The 24143-nt window shown below is 37.1% G+C and overlaps 1 protein-coding gene across 5 annotated transcripts; it reads left to right on the top strand.

The window, feature by feature from the left end:
* Positions 866-22382, top strand: LOC109828985 (serine/threonine-protein kinase BLUS1). 5 transcript variants are annotated; one of them, XM_020396011.1, is made up of 24 exons: positions 867-1059; positions 3019-3141; positions 5018-5034; positions 5102-5133; positions 5294-5647; positions 5963-6217; positions 8260-8384; positions 8507-8551; positions 8637-8718; positions 8817-8885; positions 8967-9137; positions 9208-9273; positions 9981-10049; positions 10141-10278; positions 10388-10464; positions 11194-11466; positions 12604-12695; positions 12900-12985; positions 13681-13803; positions 13880-13922; positions 14010-14053; positions 14151-14212; positions 14296-14347; positions 22073-22382. In XM_020396011.1, exons 5-24 carry the CDS (start codon positions 5480-5482, stop codon positions 22130-22132), a joined length of 2100 nt encoding a protein of 699 aa, XP_020251600.1. In that variant the 5' UTR covers positions 867-1059; positions 3019-3141; positions 5018-5034; positions 5102-5133; positions 5294-5479; the 3' UTR covers positions 22133-22382. The 5 variants fall into 5 exon arrangements, with proteins under 5 accessions (XP_020251604.1, XP_020251600.1, XP_020251602.1 ...); XM_020396015.1 differs by having other exon boundaries at positions 866-1059; positions 5018-5133; positions 14161-14212; positions 22073-22371; XM_020396013.1 differs by lacking the exon at positions 3019-3141.

The following is a 24143-nucleotide window of genomic DNA, read 5'->3' as shown; positions in this document are numbered from 1 at the left end:
CCCGCTGCCCTCCTCATCTTTGCTGTTTTCCAGCGGTACTTCTTGCGTTTTTTTCAGATGGCCCCATGTTTTATAACTTGTTTGCATAAGGCTGTCGTTTTCTTTTGCATGTGAAATCAGAGCGTTCAAAGTTTATGGCGTTTTTTTTTGAAGGAGTTATTAATTAGAAGATAAACTAGCGACGGGGTTCCTATTGCTATTCACATGGAATGAATAAATCTTGCATATTTTTATTTCCTGACTATTGAGCATCCATTTATCATCGTGTTCTATTTATTGTATATGCTTTAATTAACCTAACGAAAGATACATGCTACAATATGATAAAAGATATAAATTTTAATATTTATATAAATACATAAATATAATCTTTTTTATCAATTATACTGTCATTGCTATGTAAATTCTTCGCATTTTTTTTTGGTCAAATAAGGGAGCATAAATTTTACACCATGATGCAAGTTTGACTTATATCTAGAGGTATGAATTAGTAAGGAATTATAATATAAGCACGTGAGAAAGATTACTGTTAATTTTCTAAGTTTTAAAATTAACGATATCATACCAGAATATTTCTTTCACACAACGCCAATTGAATAATATCTTGAGTACCACTTTCTGGTTACAATTGGAATGAAAATGTAAGCTCTATTATCTAACCATCATCTCATGATAAAAGATGAGTCGTTTTCACTTCAATTGAGTATAAAGAGAAGTACAAGATAAGATACAGTATCCCTCTTTTTTAGGATTGCTTGTACGAATTGGAAGGTGTATTATTAGACGCAAATAAAGACAATGACAAGGATTAAACTACAAAACATTCCATTTCTAATATACTTTTCCCAGCCGAAAAAATCGACCAGAAAAAGAAAAGAAAAAAAGGGTACTTTTATTGATAACCGCAAGAAAACAGCTCGATCGACGAGAGGGAGAGATTGAGTTCAAGATCGCCTTGTCGACGGCGGCGGTGACAAGATCCACGGAGGCGGTGACGATAGCCAGCTCGTGCTAGGGTTTCTCCTTCTTCTTCCTCTTCTCAGTCGTCGATCCCCTCAGGTGAAGATTCGATCCGTTTCCTAGTAATTTGATAGTTTTTTTTAGTAGTGGAATTGTTACTGGCGTTATAAAATTTGAATCTTTGAGAAGTTTTAGAGAGTTGGAGCGTGGTCTTTAGAACTTTAAGAAGGTAACTTTGTTGTTAAGGCGTGCTTTGTTTGATCTAAATTTATGTAATAGAGAAGATAGAACTATGTGTTGATAATAAAAAAAATTTGAGAGAGAGCAGAACTTTATATGATTTAGTAACTGACTTATAAAGCATTTGTGGGAGATTAGAGGTTTTTTTTTTCCTTCTGCTGAGGATAAAATGAGAGATTCAATATGAGAGAGAATCCACTGAGATGGTTTAGTCATTACTCAATGGAGTGTTAGGGTTAGTGTTAGGGTTAGAGGTAGACCTAAATGAACTTGGATGGAAGCAATTAAAAAGAATAAACGTTAACGGAGAAGATGACTTAATATAACTCAATGGAGGCAGTGGCAGAGCCAGGAATTTTGGGAGAGGGGATTAAAAAAATTAAACATGAAAACATTAAAAAAATTGTACGATTGATTAGCATCTAAATATTTATGCACAATAAGACTTCTGGAAACATAATTCAAATTAGAAGTGTTTATAACATTCTTTTTGCTCTCATTTCTTAAGACTGTTTCCTGACATCTTTCTCGTCAATGTTACTAACTATATCTTTTTCGATATAAGGCACCAAACAATCATTCATATACTCATCCCTCATTGGGTTTCGAAGGACATTCGTAATAGTTTTCATTGACAAAAATGCTCTTTCAACACTTGATGTTGCAACAGATGAAATTAGTGTTAACTACACCAACTTGTACACCAAAGAATATAAAGTATCCTCTCTGCATTCAATCAACTTCTTAGCAAGTTTACCAATCTGTATAATTCCAAAAATGATGATGAGTAGCTTCATGAGAGATGTAGTTCTCAGGTTGATTGCTAAGCTCCATGCAATCTATTTAAAAAAAAGATGATGAAATCAGCCAACCTTATCAATTGACCCTTATCAAACCAAGAGAATACGTTACTCGGTTCAAGACATGCCACAGAAGAAAGCAACTCCATAATAAGAACATTTGGATTAAATCTACAGCACAAACAACACGAAAGAATTTATGATGTTCCAAGTTTGGCTTTGTGAATCTCTTTTCTCAATTTAATTTTATAAGGCTATTTCCATTAAATTAGCAACTAGATATCCCTTTTAACTGCCTCAAATTTTGTCCTTTTAGATACGTTAGTCATCCTTGCTCCATGAACTGATCCCATGAATTTAGCTAAATGATGCAGTAAATGGTCTCCATGGAAAATGTGCAAACCATCAAAAAAATGGCTTCTTACATGTTAGCCTTAACACAGGTCTCTTCTTAATGGATGCTCTATTATCTGTTTGTATTTTTCCTATCATCCATCTCAACATTCTTATTTAGTTATATTAATTATTTACATACTCCTTGATTAAGTGAAAGTTGGATTAAAGGTATATCTATACTGTATAGTTAAAATTATAAAGCCACTCTATGCTGTAACCCAACCACTCTACAAATGGGGACAAACCTTAACGCATTTGAGCCACTTGGACATATCTCTGACCATATTTGGGATTTTCTTAACCCCAAGAGTCTTACAATCCGCCAAATTTCTCCATCCCTTCCTTTCAATGTCCACTCCACCCCCATAATCATTGGCTTTACCTGCGGTTTTTTGGAAACCAACTCGATTTTTCAAGATGTTGTCTCTCTTAATGTATCTCCACATTCACATCCAACTCAGAAATGAGTGTGTCTTATCTCCAGCTCATGAAGACCAAAGCATATAAAATCTGATGCTCATCTTTTTGTAATCAGTATTTAGCATGCATACTTGACTTAAAACTTATGCGTAACCCACCTCTTTCTACTTATCAAGTTGTTAATTTGATTAACTTGTTTCAGGAGCATACTTACACAGTATGCGGTATATAGTGGGTCGTGGTACGAATACAGATACACAATTCACCACTTAAAAATTTTGGATTCAAGAGGGATAGCGTGCTTCGGTACACAAGTTGGTCAGTGGTACGTTTTAAAATTATTTTGGGTGTGCTTATATTTTCCAAAGTGTATACTAGAAAACTAGAAACTAGAAAGCTAGTTATGCATTTCAATATTTTTCATATAGGGTACTTACATACCTCTTTTATATGGAGTTCATTTTTTTTGTTCTAATTTTCTTTTCACATAGTTTGTGTTGGTAATATGGTTTCATTTCACATTTTATATATTTAGTTACAATAAAGTCATTGACTCATATATTCTATTGTGTCTCCCTTCACTTGATTACACACATTGCATTGCGTCTTGCACATGTGCACGAAGGGACTTTGCACCACACATGCTTGTAAGTGGTATGCCAATTTTGGGTAACCAATTTGTACCGGAGGGAATCGGTTCACAAATGTACTAGGAATCGGTTCGTATGAACTGTACGACGGTTCGGGGGGTGGGAGGTCCAGGTAATTGCGCAACTATGGTCAGGAGTATACATTGTTGCACATTTAATATGGACATATTAGACATGATCTTCAGATATCATGTGTTCGTGAATCAGGTTGTGTATCAGTAAACTTCTCGATAGGATGCTTAAAGGTAACATCTTAAAACTGCAGAAATGATATATTGGCATTTACCCAAGTGGAAAGTGGAGGGTGATGAATATTTAAAGCATGTTTGATAGACCACGTGAAAAGGAACATCGTATGGGAGAATACATATATTTCCATGTTCCCACATATTTGGATTTTTGTTCGATATGATGGTGGTTTTGTTGTCTTTATATTGGTTATGTGATGCAGGAACCTGTGGAATTGAATCTAAAATTATATCTGGAGGAGCGTGCTTGATTTTAACCATCAAGATTTTTTTTCATATGGAGCACTGAATTTAGATGTAACTTAATTTTAGCATCTTAACACTTGAAATATTTTTAATTAGTCCCAAAAAATTCTTCTAAGTTACAAAATTAGGTTCACGTCCTTTCACTTTCATCTGGTATCAGTTATAATGGTTGAATATTTAATATGCTCTCTTTTGACTAATGTAACCTTCGGCTAGGTTTAGGGAAAATGGAATTCATGTTGAGGTGAGAGGAGGTAGAGAATTTACAGTAGACGCTTATTTGGATTTTGGTGCAGAATGGGTTATAGTGTATGAATAGCTACACGGGAGATGTTATCATTGGAAGATAAATGACAGAGTGGTAGTATGTCCTGAGAGGAAGCAAGTTCAAAGCTAAAGACATATATTGTCAATGTCGAAGGGCTGATTTTTGAATAACTAAGGATTTGTGGACTTACGTACAAACATTAAATTGTGTGCATGGTTTTTTCCTCTTTCCTTTTTTTCCATCTGTGTATGTGTGAGCGTGTGAGTGTGTGTGTAGGGTGTGGGTTATCAAATTAGGTCTAATTTGATAGTCTTATTACGAACACCCTAACCATTATATGTATCAATCATAATTAAGGGATTTTTTCGTTCCTTTTTTGTTTCTTTGTTAAAATAGGTCTATTTTGTCCCAGGCTTTCCTGCATCTTGCTCCTAAAGATTTTTTTGTGCATGTAGGAAGAAGGATTTTGCTAACTATCTGCTTTGAATCCACGTAAACTCACAGCAGATAAAGACATGACATTCTTTATGCATATAATATTGTTAAACTTCCCTTGCGGGTCCATTCATGCTTCATATTATCAGTCTTTGTGTTGCTTCCTTTCTGCCTTTTGTTTGTTGTTTTGGACTAGTACTTGGCATGAACATCATTGTGCGGACAGTACATTATTGTTTTACTGTAAAGTGATATTGGGCTAACTCTTGCTATTGTTAGTCCAATTTTTGCTTACTCTTATCATAGTTTTTTTTATCTAAGCAGTGTAAAATGTTATTTTCCTATTTCTTACAGATAAATGCCCCAGATTGGTAAGTAAGCTTGCCAAGTTTTAGTTTTGGTGTCATCTCAACAGATTTTAACCTGTTAGCCCCACAGGCTTCATAGTACAAAAGGTTCCTCGGTTTGTGGTGAGTAAAGTCTCCATGATTAATGGTGGCTTTTCTTTTAAACTAGATGTTCCTGAAATTTGCCTTTTGATTATTGGCTTTTAGGCTTCTTCTGGAGAATGACCTATAATTGGTTATATTGAGGAAAATATTTAAGTCAGTTTGCATTGTTCTTTTACAGATGGCTGATATCTAAGTGTAATTCACTTCATGGCACTGCTGAACTTATGGTGGAACTACAGTTTGAAGGGAGAATTATTACCACTAAATCGTTGTTGCCTTCATGTTGGTTCAAGTACTCTTCTAATTTATTTATATATCCTGGACGAGAACTGTAAATATTGCTAATGGTGGTATTTGAGAAAATATGGATCACCACTTTAATAGACGATTTCCGGCCAATCCTAACGACTACAAGCTGTATGAGGAAGTTGGTGAAGGTGTCAGCGCGACTGTCTACAGGGCCCTTTGTATTCCACTTAACGAGATAGTTGCTATCAAGGTCTTAGACCTTGAGAAGTGCAACAATGACCTCGTAAGTATGACTTTTATATCGCCTTTGAAAGTCTTGTTTTGCTTGTTTGCGACATACATATTTTCACTTTTTATCCTTATCTAAGCTTCAATAGTCTGTCCTTCCTATGTCTGACTTTAAGAAGATTTCTGAAAAGACTTTTTAGACCACATTTATTGGATACCTGTAGAATCTAATGATTGTTAGAATACAAAGTAGTATGGCTCCAAATCTTTCCTTTTGAACTAATTCAACAATAGCTTAGTTATGACAGTTATATACAAACAATAGTGCTCATGCATTTCTTCTTCTTTCGGAACTTTTGTCTTCTGACAGGACGGAATCAGACGTGAAGTTCAGACAATGACATTGACTAATCATCCAAATTTACTTCGTGCACACTGCTCCTTTACAGCAGATCACTGTCTTTGGGTTGTGATGCCTTACATGGCTGGGGGATCTTGCCTCCATATAATGAAATCTTCTTATCCAGAAGGCTTTGAGGAGAAAGTTATTGCAACCCTTTTACGCGAGGTTCTTAAAGCTCTTGTTTACCTGCATGGTCAGGGACATATTCATAGAGATGTGAAGGTACTGAGTATCATGCTTAGTATGTTGATTACTTATTGTTTAAGGCGGAGTCTTTTGTGCCTTTGTATTGTGCTAGCTTACATTTAGTTTGTTACATTTTCATGTTGTATATGAAAGCCCATATGTTATAAAAATTATAGGACTACAAGTTTATGACAATACGACAATAACAACAAAGTTTTTATTTGAAACTTTCAGGGTTGGCTACTTGATCCTTCTCTCATGTTCACCTTTGGTTTAAGGGCCATCTTCCTGTTTAAATTAAAAATTAGAGTGTCCTTTTTAATTTCCTCCACGCATGTCCATTTAGGCCTTCCCTACTCCTTGCTTTTCTCCAATAATCATTCTTTGTTTCTCCTTATTGTTGCATTCTAATGATGTCCGCTGCTCATGTGCAAGCCATCTCAAGAGATTTCTCTCCTTTATCTTGAAATGGAGCATCATCTAACTTCTTAAGAATGTACTCGTTTATTATTACCTAGGTAGCATGGATATGGTTGCAGACATGGACTCACATGTATACAGACACGGGACAAGATAAATTTGTAAGATGTAGGATATGGGGGCACAGTATGTGTGTGTATGTATATAAGTATATGTGCGTGCGTGCACGCGTGTGTAAAATTTACATTAGATCAAATATTAATTTAAAATTCCTATAACATTTGTATGTTTATTTCTGTTATCTATTATCTATTATCTATAACAATTAGGGCCTGTTTGGCAACTCCTTGAAATGGGTCTAGGTTTGGCCCTAGTCCCATTTTGAGGAGAATTGTGTTTGGGAAAAATTGGGCCAAGATGCCAATCTTGGCCCAATTTTTCCTAGGCCAAAAAGTGACCTTTAAATGTTTTTTTTTGTGTACCAAGGGGGGTTGGTTTGCAAAAGAACCAATTTAGAACAAAACTAGGGCATAATTGATCCTGGCCTAGTTTTGTAAGAGTTACGAAACACGCTCTTAAGAATCAAGTTAAATCAAACTAAGAATAAGGTTTAACAACAAAAGTTTAGTTTCGATCGCATGGGATAATACGATGGGTATTTTTCAAATATTTAAGTAATGAGTTTTAGTTTTCGAGTTAAAAAACCGATTGGTTTTAAACCTAATATTACTAAAGAAACTAGTTTATGGTATAAGTAATGAGGAAATCGGGTTTTGCTTTGAATCACATGTGTCCATGACGTGTTTGTGGAGAATCCGTGTCTGATACGTGTCCGACACGGACACGACACCCAAAACACCGTGTCCGAGTGACCTAGATTATTAGCAACTAGAAAGTTTGAAACGCAATAAGGGGGCAATCTACCATTGGCGAAGATCATAAATGACTAGAAATTAAATACAATGGCACAAGTTTAGCCCACTTGGGAGAAGCCTATGCTCTACGTTTCCTATATTGAAATGTACTCGAGAATAGTTTAAATATGATGTTGTGCACCATGTATGCTAACAATCTTAATACTGCAAAACAGGGAAAGCATGGTCTTAGGGCTGATTTGCTGCATAATAAATAAAAAGAAATACTTCATTTAAGAGTTCTACATTTCCCATTATGTTGCCACTCAATTTATGGCGATGTCACAGTTTACCTTAATATGATAAGTAGAGCTTTTAAATGAAGTACTGCTTTCTATTTGTTATGCAACACATCAAGCCTAAGGCCGTGCTTTCCCTTTTTGCATTATTAAGATTGTGAGTGTACAAGGTGCACAATTTCATGTTTACTGAAGTATTTAAACTACTCTTCAGTGCATTTCACTATATGGAATGTAGGACCATTGGCTGCTCCCAAGTGAGCTAAACTTGAGCCATTGTATTTAATTTCTAGTCATTTATGTGATCTTGGTGTATAGTAGATGGTTGCCTCCCTGTGTTTCAAAGTTTCTAGTTAATATATCATCTGAGAAGATTTTATTTCTGACAATTTAATTGTGAATAGATGTGTTTGACTCTGCAGTATACTGATGAGAGTTGCAAAATTTTAGCTAGTATCGTTTTATGCCTGCTTTAGAGATCGTGCATATTGTCTGGTTTTATCAGGCAGGGAACATCTTGATCGATGACAATGGAGCTGTTAAGCTAGCAGATTTTGGTGTCTCAGCTTGCATGTTCGACACTGGGGATCGGCAACGCTCGCGAAATACATTTGTGGGGACTCCTTGCTGGTGCATTTTCTTTCCTTTCACTTACTCAAAAATTTACACCTTTTCTGGTTTCATGTGATGAATTGAACCCCTTTTTTATTTGTTAGAATGTGCATAGGCTAATTCTGTTATGTGTTCTCCAGGATGGCTCCTGAAGTTATGCAGCAATTGCATGGCTATGATTTTAAGTGAGCTAACTAGAACTGTGGCTATTTAAGAATCCTTTTCTGAATTTTTCACTTTTCTCGTACTGACTTGTTTGATTGTGAACAGAGCAGACATCTGGTCATTTGGCATAACAGCATTGGAACTTGCCCACGGCCATGCTCCATTCTCTAAGTATCCTCCTATGAAGGTATTCCTATAAATCAACATTTGAGTGAAATAGGGCATACAATTTCTCTTCTCCTTGCAACTATTATTATATTGAAAATAATCTCTTTATCATTTTAGGTGTTGCTTATGACCCTGCAAAATGCACCTCCAGGTCTTGACTATGAAAGGGACAAGAGATTCTCAAAGGTATTTATCTCTTCTTTCAAGTTTATGCTGGAGAATGTAATGTTCTCTTGTTGTATTAATGAAATTCCTTTGTCTGTGTAGTCTTTCAAAGATTTAGTAGGTGCCTGCTTAGTCAAGGATCCAAAGAAGCGCCCCGCTTCAGAAAAGCTTTTGAAACATCCTTTCTTTAAACATGCTCGATCGGAGGAATATTTAGTACGGACGATACTTGATGGTCTTGAACCCTTGGGTGAACGATTTAGGACACTGAAGGTTGCTAAAAGATCTTTTCTAACTGAGAAATAATATAATTTTATGCATGAGCTGACTCTTCTCATCCTAGGGAAAAGAAGCCAATTTTCTTTTACAAAACAAGACTGCAGCTGGAGATAAAGAACATCTTTCGCAGGTGAATCTCAATAACTGCATGTGATCTGTATCTGCTGTTCCTATTTCTTAGGGGCTAATGCATTGATTGGAGGAGGAGGAGGAGTGAGGTGAGGTGGTGTGGTGGTGTTGGGGGGGGGGGGGGGATCAAGCATTGACTAATTAAAGACTGCTAAATAAGGACAAAGAGAAAATGGGTGAAACCCAAAAGTCAGAGAACTCAAAAAGACTTGTTCCACATGATGTACTTCTATCAGTTGCTTCCCACCAAAAATAAAATCTCTATGTAAGAGGGTAAAAATTGTTTATGAGTTGAGTAGCAAATATTTATGCATACATCCATCCAGAAATTTGTGGGTACTTTCTCAGTTTGGGCAGCAAAATTTTATTAAAACTCTTTTAACTTTTTCTTGGTTTTTTTTTCCACCACAACAGACCCGCCTACCCACCCACGCCTACATCGGCTACCACCTATCAGCATAAAAACCAAAAATAAAAAGGATCACCACCATTATCTTGCCTTCACTGTTACACAACCAAAATTTTTGAGTATTGTTGTTAATGTTATAGATTTAAAAGACCCCTTCTCACTATCTTGCCTTCACTGCGATGCAACCAAATTCTTTGAGCATTTTTTTATTTTTCAGATTAAAAGTCCCCTTCTCCATTGTTGGAGAGCTTAATTGTTTGAGTATTTATATTGGCATAGAAAATAATTTGTTGTTGCAGCAAGAGTACATACGAGGAATCAGTGCATGGAATTTCAATCTGGAGGACTTGAAAGCTCAGGCTGCCCTTGTAAGGAGATTTTTTTAATACCTAAATTCATACTAAAGAACAAAAGAAACTTCTATCTCCTTGTTCTTTCTGACTTTTTTTCCTTTTTCAGATTCCATCTTCAGATAGTGGCTTCAGTTTAGAAGAATTAAATAATAATAGTAATAATGTCCTTGAACGTGTTGATTCTATCCCGCAATATATGTCCCCAGAAAGGGTAGATCACAATAGTGCTGCAACTTTGGCAGAGGTGAGATTCTTCTAGTTTTGTGTCTTTGACCACCTTCATTTGTTTTCTTTACATTGTTTCAAGAAACTATGGTTGACATGCTATGGTGTGTGCCTGTCTGCTGGCTTAGGATGTGTTGGAAGACATTCAAGATTTGGAGGGTCCATTTTCCTCTGCATTTCCGATCCGCCCTCTTGAAGCACTTAGGTAAATTCTTGAATTCAAGCAGTTTTATATGTCTATGGGCATACAAATGAGGTGGTAGGTGGGATTGGGGATAATTCTATTTTTCCCTATTTAAAGAAACTATTGGATCTTGCTATAAAGTAAAGGGAAAAAAAAATTCTCATAGTTACTTAAAAAAGGTTATTTCGATATTAGTCCCCCAAATATTTCATTATTTGAATTAGTCCCCCAAATATTCATCTTTTGAAATTAGTCTCCCAAATCCGTAAGTATTTTGAAATTAGTCCCTCAAGTTAGCACCAAGTTGAGATATTTGGGGGACTAATTTCAAAATATTTGGTAGATTTGGGGGACTATATTCAAAATATGAAGAGTTTAGGGATCAATTTCAAAAGAATTAAAGATTTGTGGGACTAATTTCAAATACAAAGATTTGGGGGTCTAATTTCAAAATATGAAAAATTTAGGGGGACTAATTTAGAAAAAAACCCTTAAAAATCTTAGTTAAGGTCCGGTATACCTTTTTCTTTCTACCATATAAAATTGTTCCAACTTAAATTTATTTCACTCATCTCCATCGTCTAAAAGTCTAAAACATGTTGTAGTATTTTTCTTAGCCGTTTTTTGCGAGTTCTCATTTTTGGTTCTTTTCCTCTAGCTTACGCGATATTATTAGGGACTTGTTCTTTAATTCTATTGAAAACAATTACTGAATAGTGGGTTAGTATTAAGTATCCTGAATTGTTACAGGGGTTGCTTTGATGTTTGTGAGGATGATGCAAATGCTACAAGCCCTACTTGGAAGAACTATAAGGATCCAAATTCAGGATCCATATTACCACAGCAGAAGCCATCACAAACTGAAGACCTCGATGCTAGCAAGTATAATGGTGATTTTATTGAAAGAAGTGCATCTGTACCCAAGAATATGCATGTAATTGGACGGCACAAGTTCTCAAGTGGTTCACTACTGCCAGAACATGTTCTTTCACCTTATAAGCACATTGCGGGTGATGGAGAGAGGTAAAGTTTGTTACTTGAAAGCTTGCTTTTAACAATATTGTTGACTATGTAGTATTTGGCGTTCTAGTGTATTTTATTTTGTTCTGCTCTCATTTTTAATTTATTTAAATCTGCACTTTAATGTTTTAAGTGCTTTTATGCACTATGTCTGCAAAGTATAGAACAAGTTTTCAATAGTTGTTGACTGACACCTCTTATTGCGCATGACATTCTGCAAGTTGTATGATTATATACGTATAAACTTTATGAACCTGTTAAATAGTATTTGGTAGTTATTTTCCACCATCTTACTCTGTTCTTATTATATTTAACTGCTTCTTGAGGATATGTATGTTGCAGTAACATTTTCATGGACAGAATGTCTCCAATTGTTTCTTTTTCTGTTGTACTATGGACTAGGTGGCAGAATGCAAGTAACACTGATGAGAATGTGTGGGATGATGGTGTCAATTTTATTGTTCTATCTATCTTTTCAATGAAATAACATCTTTTATCTCATGGACTGTTTGATGCATGGAAATTGAATCAAGTAGGATATCCAAAATTGTGTAAAGCCCATGATGATTTCAATTAAGACTATGCTTCCACATAGTAGATGGTCTTATGAATGGTGACTTGCGGAGCCATCCTAACTCAATCCTTATGAAGTTTACATCTCACATCCAAATGATATAAGAATATAAAGCAATTCTTTGTTTAGGTTGTGTTCTAATGTTACATGTCATGCCAAAAAATCGAGGCATAAAGCATTTGTATATTTTGTTGTTGTTGCCGTTTTCTTAGGAGCACTTCTATGGTAACTATTCCAACATTCATTTGCACTTCTATGGTAACTATTCCAACATTCATTTGACTCCCATTTTACTTGGTCCATGATGAGCTTTATTTAATGATAATTTCATTAAGGCTTGCACTTTACTTCCTAGTAGATCAGTATTCTAGCTAGTTAGGACATGCTTTTGACACTGTATAGCCCTGATAAACACACATAGTGCCTAAAATGGGGTGAGAGCTAGGCTTCATTATTGATATTTTAAAGATTAAGACAAGACTCTTTCTTGCTTACCAATTGAGTTGCATTCCACCTGTTTCTGAATAATTCAATGCTTATTTTTGTGCTATTTACATTTATTTTAGGGATGACCTCAATCAGAGGGGTCAAAATGAGAGGAATCCTAGTGGTCCCCTTTTCTATCGTCAAATGAGAGACTCCCATAATTCTGCATCAGGTATAATGTTTTAAGATATTCATCACCTCGCATGGTAAACATCAATTTCGTCGTTCTTACTGTCAGTCTTATCTCTAGTGAGGGTTGCTAAAACAAGATCATACATATGACTGGTTTCACAATTATAATTTTATGATTTTCAATTATATATATATATATATATATATATATATATATATATATATATATATATTGGCATTTAAGCAAGCACGCAAGAGGAGTCATCGGAAGGAAGAGTCGTCCAGCGCAAGGGACGGTTCAAGGTTACATCAGCAGATGCTGGCAACAAGGTATCTAAGTATTTTTTATTATTGTTATTAAATCAAACAAATAAATTTGTTAATATATTCATACATGTCAATGCTAATATGTATTGGTCTATGTAAGCATTTGGATGAATGGCAGATCATAATTCATAGTTTAAGGGTGCGGCCCACAACTTAATAAACCAGAAACTGTTTATGTCAAAATTTTGCATGGGCTACACAAACCGTGTTCTTCTGTCCATCTCTCTTAAGGCAATCTTCTTGGTTGAATTAGCCATGAGCATATTCTTTTTAGTTGCCTCTGGTACAAGTTGTTTTAGGCATATTTCTTTTCCTTGTTGCTCCATCAACTATGATCTTATGACCTATTCGTATTTGTTGGATATGCCCACATCTTCTAAACAAATGTGTTTGGACAGGCTGATGCATCTAAGAATTACAGCATAAGATCTCGAATAGAAAAAAATTGATCCCTTTTAACCCGTTAGGAATGCGGTTTAGTTTAACCTGGGAAAAATGTAATTTGGTCATCACATAAGATGAAATATATTAACATCATTATGTCTTGCAACTAACATCGGGGATTCGGAATATTTGGAATTTTTTGGCTTATAAATTGCCCGAGTGAAAGAAAGAGTTAAGAAACTGTAAAGTTCTTTCAGTAGCATAAAAATGTACCTTCTGCAAGATGGTAACTGTTTTCGCCTGTTGTTATTTAGGCAACACCTTCGGCAAATTGCATGGTAAACTCAGTCAGTGGAGCATCAACAAATCCATCTGTAAATGCTGCTATCGTTCTTCCGCTGTTGCAGTTTCTACTCCAGCAGAATGCTATGCAGAGGGTCAGACCTAGACCATTCCTTATAAATTGTTATTTCTGCCTTTTAGCATTTAGACTTACCTTCTTGCTATTTACAGGAAACACTTATTAATTTGATCAAGTGTTTGGAGCAAACATGTGGTATTTATCTGTGAATTCTATTTTTCGAGAGTCAGCACAAACTGAATTTTCAAAGTGTGGTGATATGGTTTACTATTTGGTTGGCAGGTCAGCAAGAACCCTCAGATGCTGGCAGTAGTGACTTATCACAGGTATAGGCAATTGCTTATAGTTTTCTATGTGCATTATTGACCCCATACACTTACAAAGTGCTCTCTGATACTTTTTGACAATACGTTTTAACCACAGCTTCCTCCAGCTTCCAGTAAGGAGAAGGAGCTGCAGAGCTATTTGGTTCATCTGCAACAAAGGTACTACAAGATATCAATTTCTTCTGAACCATAATAATTATTATATCTTTGGGCATCGGACTGAAAAAAAGTGTTTAATTCAGTGTTGGGAGCCTGGGTGATGATGTGCAGAGGTTGAAATATAAGAATGCTCAGGTACATTACATATGTCCAATTTCGCACAATCGATGAATGTAATGCCCTTATGGATATCATTGCTAGTCTTTGGTCATTAAATGCATGTACTGACATTCTGTTATTAATCTCATTCCACAAGATTAAATTAATTTTGATACGCAAGAAAGATCTTTGATGTTGAGCATGGGTCATTTGCACTTCCGTACCTCTAAATTTTCACCATTTTGAATTTTGATACCCCGAAGTTTTTTTCCGTCACTTTGATATCCCAAAAGTTTACAATGTTTTGACTTCGATACCCCAAAATTTTTTTCTAACACTTTGATACCCTTTTTCTAACACTTTGATACCTGAATGTTTACATCTTTGGGGACTCTGGTGCCCTAAAGTTTTGTTTTTGAGACTTTGATACAAAGTTTGGGGGAATAGAAGTTAAAAAATGTGTAACTTTGGGTATCAAAGATAAAATGTGTCAGTCTGTGGAGTCTTAGTTCTTCAGCTTGGCTTGAGGTGAGGTTGTGGTTGCAACCTGTGAAGGCTAGCATATCCTTCTCATATCCGCGCGTTTAGAAATTTGTATAAGAAAAAGACTAAGAACTAAAGTGTGAAAGAAAATAACAACCGACATGGAGCAGGGGAGGAGGCGATTCGACAGGCGATTCGATAGGCGACATGGAGCGACTTCTTCTCAGGCGGCTCGCACGGTCCCAAGACGGCGTGTCGTCTCCTTTGATAGTGGTAAAATCTTCGTCTCCCCACCTTCTTCTGTCTCCCAACCCTCCTTCCCCATTCCTAACCAATCAACCCTCCTTCCCCATTCCTAACCAATCTTCAGATCCCCCCTTCAAAACCCTCAAAACCCTAAAAAGACTTTCTCTTTCCAACCCCCACCGAATCACCTTCCCACCAAAAAACCTTCTTTCGCAGATCTGTTTAAGAGATCCAAGGATCTGTGTGATCTCTCTTCCAGAGACATTCTTCCTCTTCCTGAAGAAGGGTGGACACAAGTTTCCTACAAGAAAAGGCTCAAAAGGAGAAGACCTGCCTCCTCTTTCAACCCCAACCCCTCTTTCCACAAATCAATCAGGTGTTTCCTTTGTGATAAAAGGGATCACATGGCTAATCAGTGTTCTTTAGGGGATTTTAAGTGCTTTGCTTGCAATTTGGTAGGGCATACCTCTCTGATCCGCCCTAATAGAAACAAGCCCTCAGTTCATAGTATCCTTCCTCCTTCCTCTAAAGCGCCATCCAGCCATCCTCCTGCTCTTTTTATCCCTAACATTTCTCTTCCTGAGTCAGTCGTCAGCTGCATGGACGATTTTATCTTTTATGCCTTCTTTAACATTCAAGTTGGCAACCCCACATATGAGGAACTCATTGAAAACCTAGAATATCATCTGAAAGTTGATAAGTGGTCCACTGTTGTTAGAAAGTCCTCTCCTTCCTCCTATTTCATTCAATTCCCAGATGCAAAAACTATGGACTATGCATGCTCCAAATCCTTTTTCAGTATGGGGAATTTCGGAGGGGTTTTCTCCCCTTGGTCGGAAAAGTCAGGTTTGAAAGCTCTGCCCAAATTTGTTTATGTTTGGGTGGAAATCCTTGACCTCCCGATTCACCTTTGGGACTCCGAGTTTTTATCTTTGATGCTGAGTAATGTTGGTGAAGTTCTTTCAGTGTCAAATGATGTAGTTTTCAAAAGAGAGGTCAAGGACTGTAAAGCTATGATTCATGTTCGGGATCCGTCTGAAATCCCCCAAGTTATCACCTTTAGATATGCTTCTCCAGATGATATCCACATCATGGAAGGTTCAGTTCGTCTTAGGATAGTTGGCGAACCTTTATCATCGTCCCAAGGAAGATGCCAGGATAAGTACGAAGCATTTATTCGCAATGAGGGTGTTCCAAGAATCTCTTCAGAAACCTCTTCAAGTATCGTCAGATTCAGCCAAGTTAGAGTTAGCTACAGCAGCCAAAGATGTGTCCTCTCCCCAACCTGCTCCAATGGTTGATAAAGGAAAGAAACCCATGGTAGTAGAGGGTCCTCGACCCTCTGATCATTCCCCCCTCGCAGTGCCAGCTCTAGAAATGGTAGATGTTATCTTAAAAGGAGTTAACATTAAAATTGACAAGGCTTCTTGGGAATTGCTGAAGCCGGTTCTCTCTCAGTCAGATGAAGCCAGAACCATTCACTCCCCCATAGCAGGGGAAAAGGCGATTGGGGTTTCATCCTCTGACTCCATGGACATTGCATCTTCCTCCGATCTCCCTCCGGGTTTCGAGTTCAACAAGAAGCCCTCCAAGGCCGGCAAGAAGAAATCATCCAGAGGGATCCAGTTGAGTCATCCAGTTCAGAAGCATCTGGTCCTGATGAAAAGGAGTAAGCATCCAGGTAAATCTAAAAGTAAATCTGGTTCCTCAGCTTCTACTATGCCTCTCCAATCCCTCTCTATAGAGCGTCTGGGAGAAATTTCTGTTAACTGTGGTATAAGAGAACCGATAGACCCACAGGGTCTGAGAGATATCCAAGAGTTGGATAAATCTGGGGTTATTCTATCTTGAAGGCTCATCATCTTCTAAGTTGTCTCCCTCTCTGTCTTTATGAAGTTTGGTTCATGGAACGTTAGGGGTCTTAACCACCCAGCAAAGCGTAGATTGGTTAAGGATTGTCTGAAGCTAGCCAAAGTCGATCTTGTTGGCCTGCAAGAGACAAAACTCAATTCCTTTAGACCATCGGCTCTTAAATCTCTAGGAAGCGGGTCTATTTCCTCCTGGATTTCCTTAGACGCTGTAGAGTCAAGGGGAGGAGTCCTTCTTGGTTGGAACGATAACATCTTCTCCTGTAGTTCCTCCTCTATAGGAATCTTCTCAGTGACTGTGTTCCTTACTCTCCGTCAATCAAACTGGTCTTTTGCTGTTGCCTCAGTTTATGCTCCGTGTGACGCCGCAGATAGAGAAGTTTGTTGGTGGGAACTAAATAGAATTAGATCTTCTCACTCTCTCCCCTGGGTGGTTTTCGGAGATTTTAATATGACTCTCAATTTGGCTGAAAGAAGTGGTCGTTCAGGCTCTCTAAAAGATATCGAGTCTTTCAAGAATCTTATTGCTTCTCTTCATCTATCTGATCTTCCTATGAGTGGGAGAAAATTTACGTGGTCCAACTGTAGAACTCCTCCAGTTCTTGCCAGATTGGATAGATTTCTAGTGTCTACAGATTTTGAAGCTAAATTTCCCCTTCTGGTTCAGTTCGCATATCAAGCCCCTTGCTCAGACCACTGTCCCATTCTTTTAGATACTAGCTCCCTTTTATCTTTTCCTCTCTTTAGATTTGAAAAATTCTGGCTTTCGGACCCCTCTTTCATCCCCTTCATTTCCAATAATTGGAGTTCCTTTCTCTCATGACAACTCTCCTCTCTCATTTGCTTTTAAGCTAAAGCTCATTAAGAAAATGATCAAATGGTGGAAAAGAAATTGTCTTCGACCCTATCAGCTACTCTCTTCATCCCTTATGACCCAGCTGGACTCCCTTAACTTGCTTGAAGAAAGCAGAGCTTTATCTCCTTCAGAAATTCTCTCTAGAAGTGATCTGAAAGATCAACTTCTTTCATTAGCAAATGCAGAAGAAATCAAATGGAAACAAAGGTCTAGAATTCAATGGTTAAAAGAGGGAGACAATAATACCCGTTTCTTTCATAATGTGGCTTCTCAAAGAAGAAGGAAAAATTTCATTCCTTATCTCATGGAGAATAATTCTATCATTTCATCAGAATCAGAATTGAATAGGGCTTTCTTTGACTTATTTTCTAACCTCTTTCGTCAACCACCAGTGGCTAGGCTTTCAGTTGACTGGAACATTCTGTACCCTGATGCCCCTCCTGATCTCTCCTCTTTAGATCTTCCCTTCTCCTCTGAAGAAATTAAAGCCACAGTTTTTGATCTTCACCCAGATAAATCGCCAGGCCCTGACGGTTTTCCTCTGCTTTTTTACCAAACCTTCTGGAATTCCTTAGAGGAAGATGTCATAGCCTTCACCCAAAATTTTTTCTCTCATCCTCAATCCCTTCATAACATTAACTATTCATACAACTGTCTCATTCCTAAGAAGGAGGGTGCTAGCTCCCCTAAGGATTTTAGACCTATCAGTCTCATTAACAGTTCTTGCAAAATCATCTCGAAGATCTTGGCTAATAGACTTAGTAGGGTCATCCATCTCTTAGTAGACCCATCCCAGCCAGCCTTCCAAAAAGGCAATCATCTCTTGACTCTATTCTGTTAGCCCACGAAATGATTAATTTCTGCTCATCTAGAAAGAAGGAAATATGTGCTATAAAAGTTGATTTCTTCAAAGCCTTCGATTGTGTTAATTGAGACTTCCTTCTCTCCCTCCTTGAAGCCAGAGGCTTTAGTCAGAAATGGTGTCTTTGGATCAAACATATTCTTTCCTCCTCCAAATCAGCTGTCTTGGTTAATGGCTCTCCAACAAAGTTCTTTAACTGTCATAGGGGATTGAAACAAGGGGACCCCCTTTCCCCTATGCTCTTTCTCCTGGTGGTAGATGTTCTTAACAAAATGTTACTATCAAGCCATGATTCTGGAGACCTGTCTGAGCTTCAGCTGAAAGGGGAACTCAACAATATCAAATCTCTCCAATTCGCTGACGACACAATCATTTTTGCCAAAGCTTCCTCTGCAGATATGTCCACTCTAAAAGCTATTCTCCTCATTTTTGCTCTCATCTCTGGCCTGGCAGTAAATCCAAACAAAACTCATCTTTATTACCTTGGGAGATCTCCCAGAAAGGCTTCTCATCTTGCTAGTCTTCTAAATTGTTCCGTGGGATCCTTACATTTTTCCTATCTGGGACTTCCTCTCAAAAAAGGCTCTCTATCTAGAAGAGATTGGCTCCCTCTTCTTGATTCTTTTTCAAAAAAACTATCTCTATGGAAAAATAAATCCCTATCTATAGGAGGGCGTCTAACTTTGGTAAACTCAGTCCTCTCCTCACTCCCTCTCTACTATATTTCATTCTTCAAATTCCCTCAGTGGTTGATTCATGAAATTGACAAAATCAGAAGGAATTTCCTTTGGAATGAGAGCAATGTTCCATCCAAACTCAAATGTTTGGTAGCTTGGAACTCAGTTTGCAGACCGAAACAAGGAGGATTGGGTGTTATCAATCTTCAAGTCTTCAATCTCTCTCCTCTCTAAATGGATTTGGAAAATTTTTGAGAGGGACTCTCTAATCAGTAGAGTGATCTTCTCATTGTATTCTAAGGATGATTCCAATCCAGTTGTGATCAAACTCAGACCAAAATCATCAAACCTGCTCAAAGAATTAAGCTCTATTATTCCAGTCTTCCTCTTTTTTGTCAGATGGACTGTAGGAAATGGCAAGACGTGTAGCTTCTGGTATGATAAATGGTCTGGACCAAACTCTCTGAGCAACCTCTTTCCTTTGGCCTTTTCTCTTGCATTCTCTAAAGATAGTAATATCAGATCTCAGGGCTTCCTCTTAAATCAATCTTGGCATTGGAGACCAATTCTCAGAAGATGTATTTCTCCAGAATCGCATAGAGAGGTACAGAACCTCCTAGCCTATATAGAACCTTTTGGTTGTGATTCTACCGTATCCAAGGATCTAGTATGTTGGCCCCTTAACTCATCAGGAATGTTTTCTGTCAAATCTCTATATTCTACTCTTATTTCTGGAGGATGCATATCTAGACTCTACAATTTCAATTGGAAATCTCCAATCCCATTGAAAGTCAAAGTCTTCTTCTGGATTGTGAGTAATCAAAAGCTTAATACAAGGGCCAATCTAGTCTCCAAGGGCTGGATCGGAGACCCTAGGTGTCCTTTTTGTTATTCAGAAGTTGAGAGTCAGGATCACTTACTCATTGCATGCTCCTTTGCATCTTCAATTTGGTCCACCCTCTTCCCCAGTGTTATTGCTGCCTCCTGGCCTCCTTCGATGAAAGATTTGATTCTAATCAAAGATTCAACAGCAGTCAACAGAGATATTAGATGCATTTGGAAGGTTGTGCTTCCATGCTGTTGCTGGTGGATCTGGAACAGCCGTAACTTACTCATTTTTAGAGATAAGCATCAAAATTCTGATCTCATTGCTGCTAATGTGGCTAGATACACTCTTCTTTGGGCAGGTGCTCAAGATGACAGGCTAGCAAAAAGGATTCGTAGGGCTACTATTAAGTTGCAGTTTGATGAAATCGCTAAGAAGAAAGCAGTTGTTGAGGTGGGAGATAATTTTTTGTCAGACTAGTGCCTGTGAATGCATGGCCTCAGTTCAGACTATCTTATGGATTTACTTTTGGGAAGTTACTCATATGCGAAGCCCCTACTTTCATCTTCTATCTGGTTCCTGGTGTAGTGTTTTGTATGTTATTACAGTCTATGCTGGTGACTCTTAAGATTTTCTTTTCTTTCATATGATGTGGTTAGGTATGTAAATTCTTTTTTGTTTTTCCGGTATAAATACAAATATATAACATGAGCAGGAAGTTTTTCCTGCTCCTTCAGTTAAAAAAAAAGATAAAATGCGTGAACTTTGGGGTATCATAGCGTCGGAAAATAAACTATGGGGTGTCACAGTCAAAAAAGTTGTAAACTTCAGGTATCAAAGTGTCAAATAAAAACTTGGGTATCAAAGTTAAAAAAGATGTAAACTTTAGGGTACCAAAGTGCAAATAACTCTTTTGAGCATTGATGTTTCAACTCTATAATACAAATAAACCTTGTACACCCTTAGCGTACACTGTCTGCTGATAAACATGATTGGAATTCCATGCTTCATAGAAAACCAATTTGAGCATTGATGTTCCAGCTCTATCATATGACTGCAGGGAGTCTGTAGATAAGGCTTGTATTCCTTGATTTTGAGATTCTTTGTTTTGAACGGAGAAAGAAGAGGATATACATGCTCGCGCGCGTCACATGCTAGCACAAATCTCAATACAAAATTAATGGATAAAAAAGTTGGTGGACAAATGGCTCCTATCCACTTAAAGTTTATAGGAGCTCCCCCCCCCTCTCTATATATATATAATATATAGAGAGAGAGAGAAGAGAGAGAGAAGAGAGAGAGAAAAACTTATGTCAATTTAAGTGGACGTCCACTAAGTTTCTTAGTCATCGATGATCACTTGATTGAGTTATATTGTGGATGATCCGCTCCGTTGAACTTGATCTACATATTCTAAAACCCCAACACACCAAATTTGGGGTGAACCCGTCGTGGTTTGACCCTTCATCCACTCGTATCAATTTTAACGGTTTCGAATGAATAGAACTTTTTACATGACTCGACGGAGGGTCAAACCACGACGGATTCACCCTAAATTTGGTGTGTTGGGGTTTTAGAATATGTAGATCAAGTTCAACGGAGCAGATCATCCACAATGTAGCTCAATCAAGTGATCATCGATGACTAAGAAACTTAGTGGACGTCCACTTAAATTGACATAAGTTTTTTTCAGAGAGAAAAATTTATGTCAACTTAAGTGGACGTCCACTAAGTTTCTTAGTCATCGATATATATATATAAAAAAGCTGCAAAGAGATAGACTTCTAGTTAGGTCCCATCTGCTAGTCAAGTCTATCTATTGAAGAGCTCATTTTACCAAATGAGGTGACAAATTATAATCAGTATCTCATACACACATGCATGCATGTATGTCCTTAACCTGAACTGCTCTCTGAATCTTTCCTTTTCTCGTGAGTTTGCAGCTAGAAAGGCAGATTAGTAATCTGTCAATCAAGGAGGGGAAAAGGAAAGAAAAAGAATGACAGAGCTAACACACAATTATGGAGGAAATCAGAAGGGCATAATTTGTTTTGGCCGAGTATCTTGCTTCCGACTTGTTGTAAAGTTTACTGTACATGTATTTCATCTCATAAAAAGTTTATTGTACATGTGCATGGAGAACTGGGGGGCTTGGATGCTCCCACAATTTTTGAGAAGTTGTGACTTGAATGCAGTAAACATGTAATGATTTGTACATTCATTTATTGTAGACTTCTTTACAGTTTGCTTCCACGCTCTAGTCCTATTTGCTGTAGGCCTAATTTCACCCCTCCCCACTTTCATCAAAGTTGAAATCGTCGCAATCTTAATTAGAGTTACCGGTGTTACCATCTATTGCATTAGCGCGCAGGAGATTAGTGGATTTGGAGATCTGTACTTATCCAAGGAATTGGTGCTTTTATTAGCGTTGTATATCAGGAGCATTGCCTTTTTTGACTACGGAGTCGGTACCCAATGATCCTAGTTAGGACTTAGGACAGAAAGTATCCAGTGAGATTGGTTCATCGTACGTTATATTAGCGGTAGGCTAGAAGTATGTCCATCCTTGGATTAAGGAATATTTGCAATTTATTCAATAATGCTCTAGATTGATGCCATTCGATACTATGCTATAATAAAAAGGAAGCATTGGCTATCTTAATGCTCTGGATTGCTGACATTCGATGCTCTGCTATGATCAAGATCGTCTTCACCAGAAGGATATCTATCCTTGGATTGATGAATTTTAGAATCCTAGCATTGATCTGAAATTTGAATCCGTATGATTCACAAAGATTCTTCTATTCATTAAATGTTGGAATCATCTTTGATTATGAGACATGGGGAGGAAATAATCGTACATGCGTCAAACTCTGCTTTTGAGAAGCTACCGTTGTAAACTTTCACATACCTGTGATATGGAAAATTTTATACATTACCTATTTTGGTACAATTGCCGTTTCGTTCGAGAAAATTTACATTAAACGCTCAGCTTTTGAATTTGTTATGATAAGTAGGGGGGTTAGTCACCTAGAACTTTTTAAGTAGAACTGGGATAATTGGTAAAGTGAGATAATTTTTTAACACTGGGATAATTTAGTGGAACAATGATGGGTAATTCTTAAAGTGTGATAATTTGGTAGGATAATTTGGTGGGATAATGATGGATAATATTATGAAGTTGCATAATTTGGTAGGATAATTTGGTGGGGGTAATGGTGGGTATAAATTACTATTGTTAATAATTGTATATTAAAAATAATATAATATTGATAAGCAAATTCTAGTAATAACTATAAAATATAATACAATAAAGCATCACTATTCATCTCAAATAATAAAATAATTTACAAATAAATAAAAATCTAAATCCCTAGAGTGACTTGACTTCCATCATCCCACATGGCTTCTATCATCCCACACGGCATCTGCCATAGAATTTCTCCAAGCTCCTACAGCTGCTCGTTGAGTCTGTAACTCGTCTTCTTTATCGGAGTCATTGTCTGCATCAGCAACATTTCGTGGAGCTTCTAGTGGAGGATCATAAATGTCGAAGTTCAAATCTCATAACATCATAAAGAAAGAAAAATAAGCATTTTTCAGCCATTAACCCTTTGGACCAATCTCATCATGATCGCTGAAACCAAATCAGCAAATAAATAAAATGTACACAGGAATCATCCATGGCCGCTAAACAGATGATCGACAGATGAATTATAAATATCCCAATCAATTTACTGAGCCGATTTAATAATAATAGATATCACCATTAACCATTCAACATCTAATCATCAATGTGATCGCAAAGTTGCTTTCTAACTTATAAAAAAAACATAAATAGCCCGCATATCTTTAGCACTAACCCACCAACACTATATTCTTAACCTAAACCACTGTTGTGGAGAGAAAACTTAGATCAAACAAATAATAATAAAGTAATTTAACGTCAAAAAGCTATCAATAAAGTAATACATCTTGAAGATAATAATAGAAGATCTAATCATCACAAAAACA

Source organism: Asparagus officinalis, chromosome 1, assembly GCF_001876935.1.
Source record: "Asparagus officinalis chromosome 1, Aspof.V1, whole genome shotgun sequence".
NCBI lineage: Eukaryota > Viridiplantae > Streptophyta > Magnoliopsida > Asparagales > Asparagaceae > Asparagus > Asparagus officinalis.
This window is presented reverse-complemented; position numbering and strand designations above follow the sequence as displayed.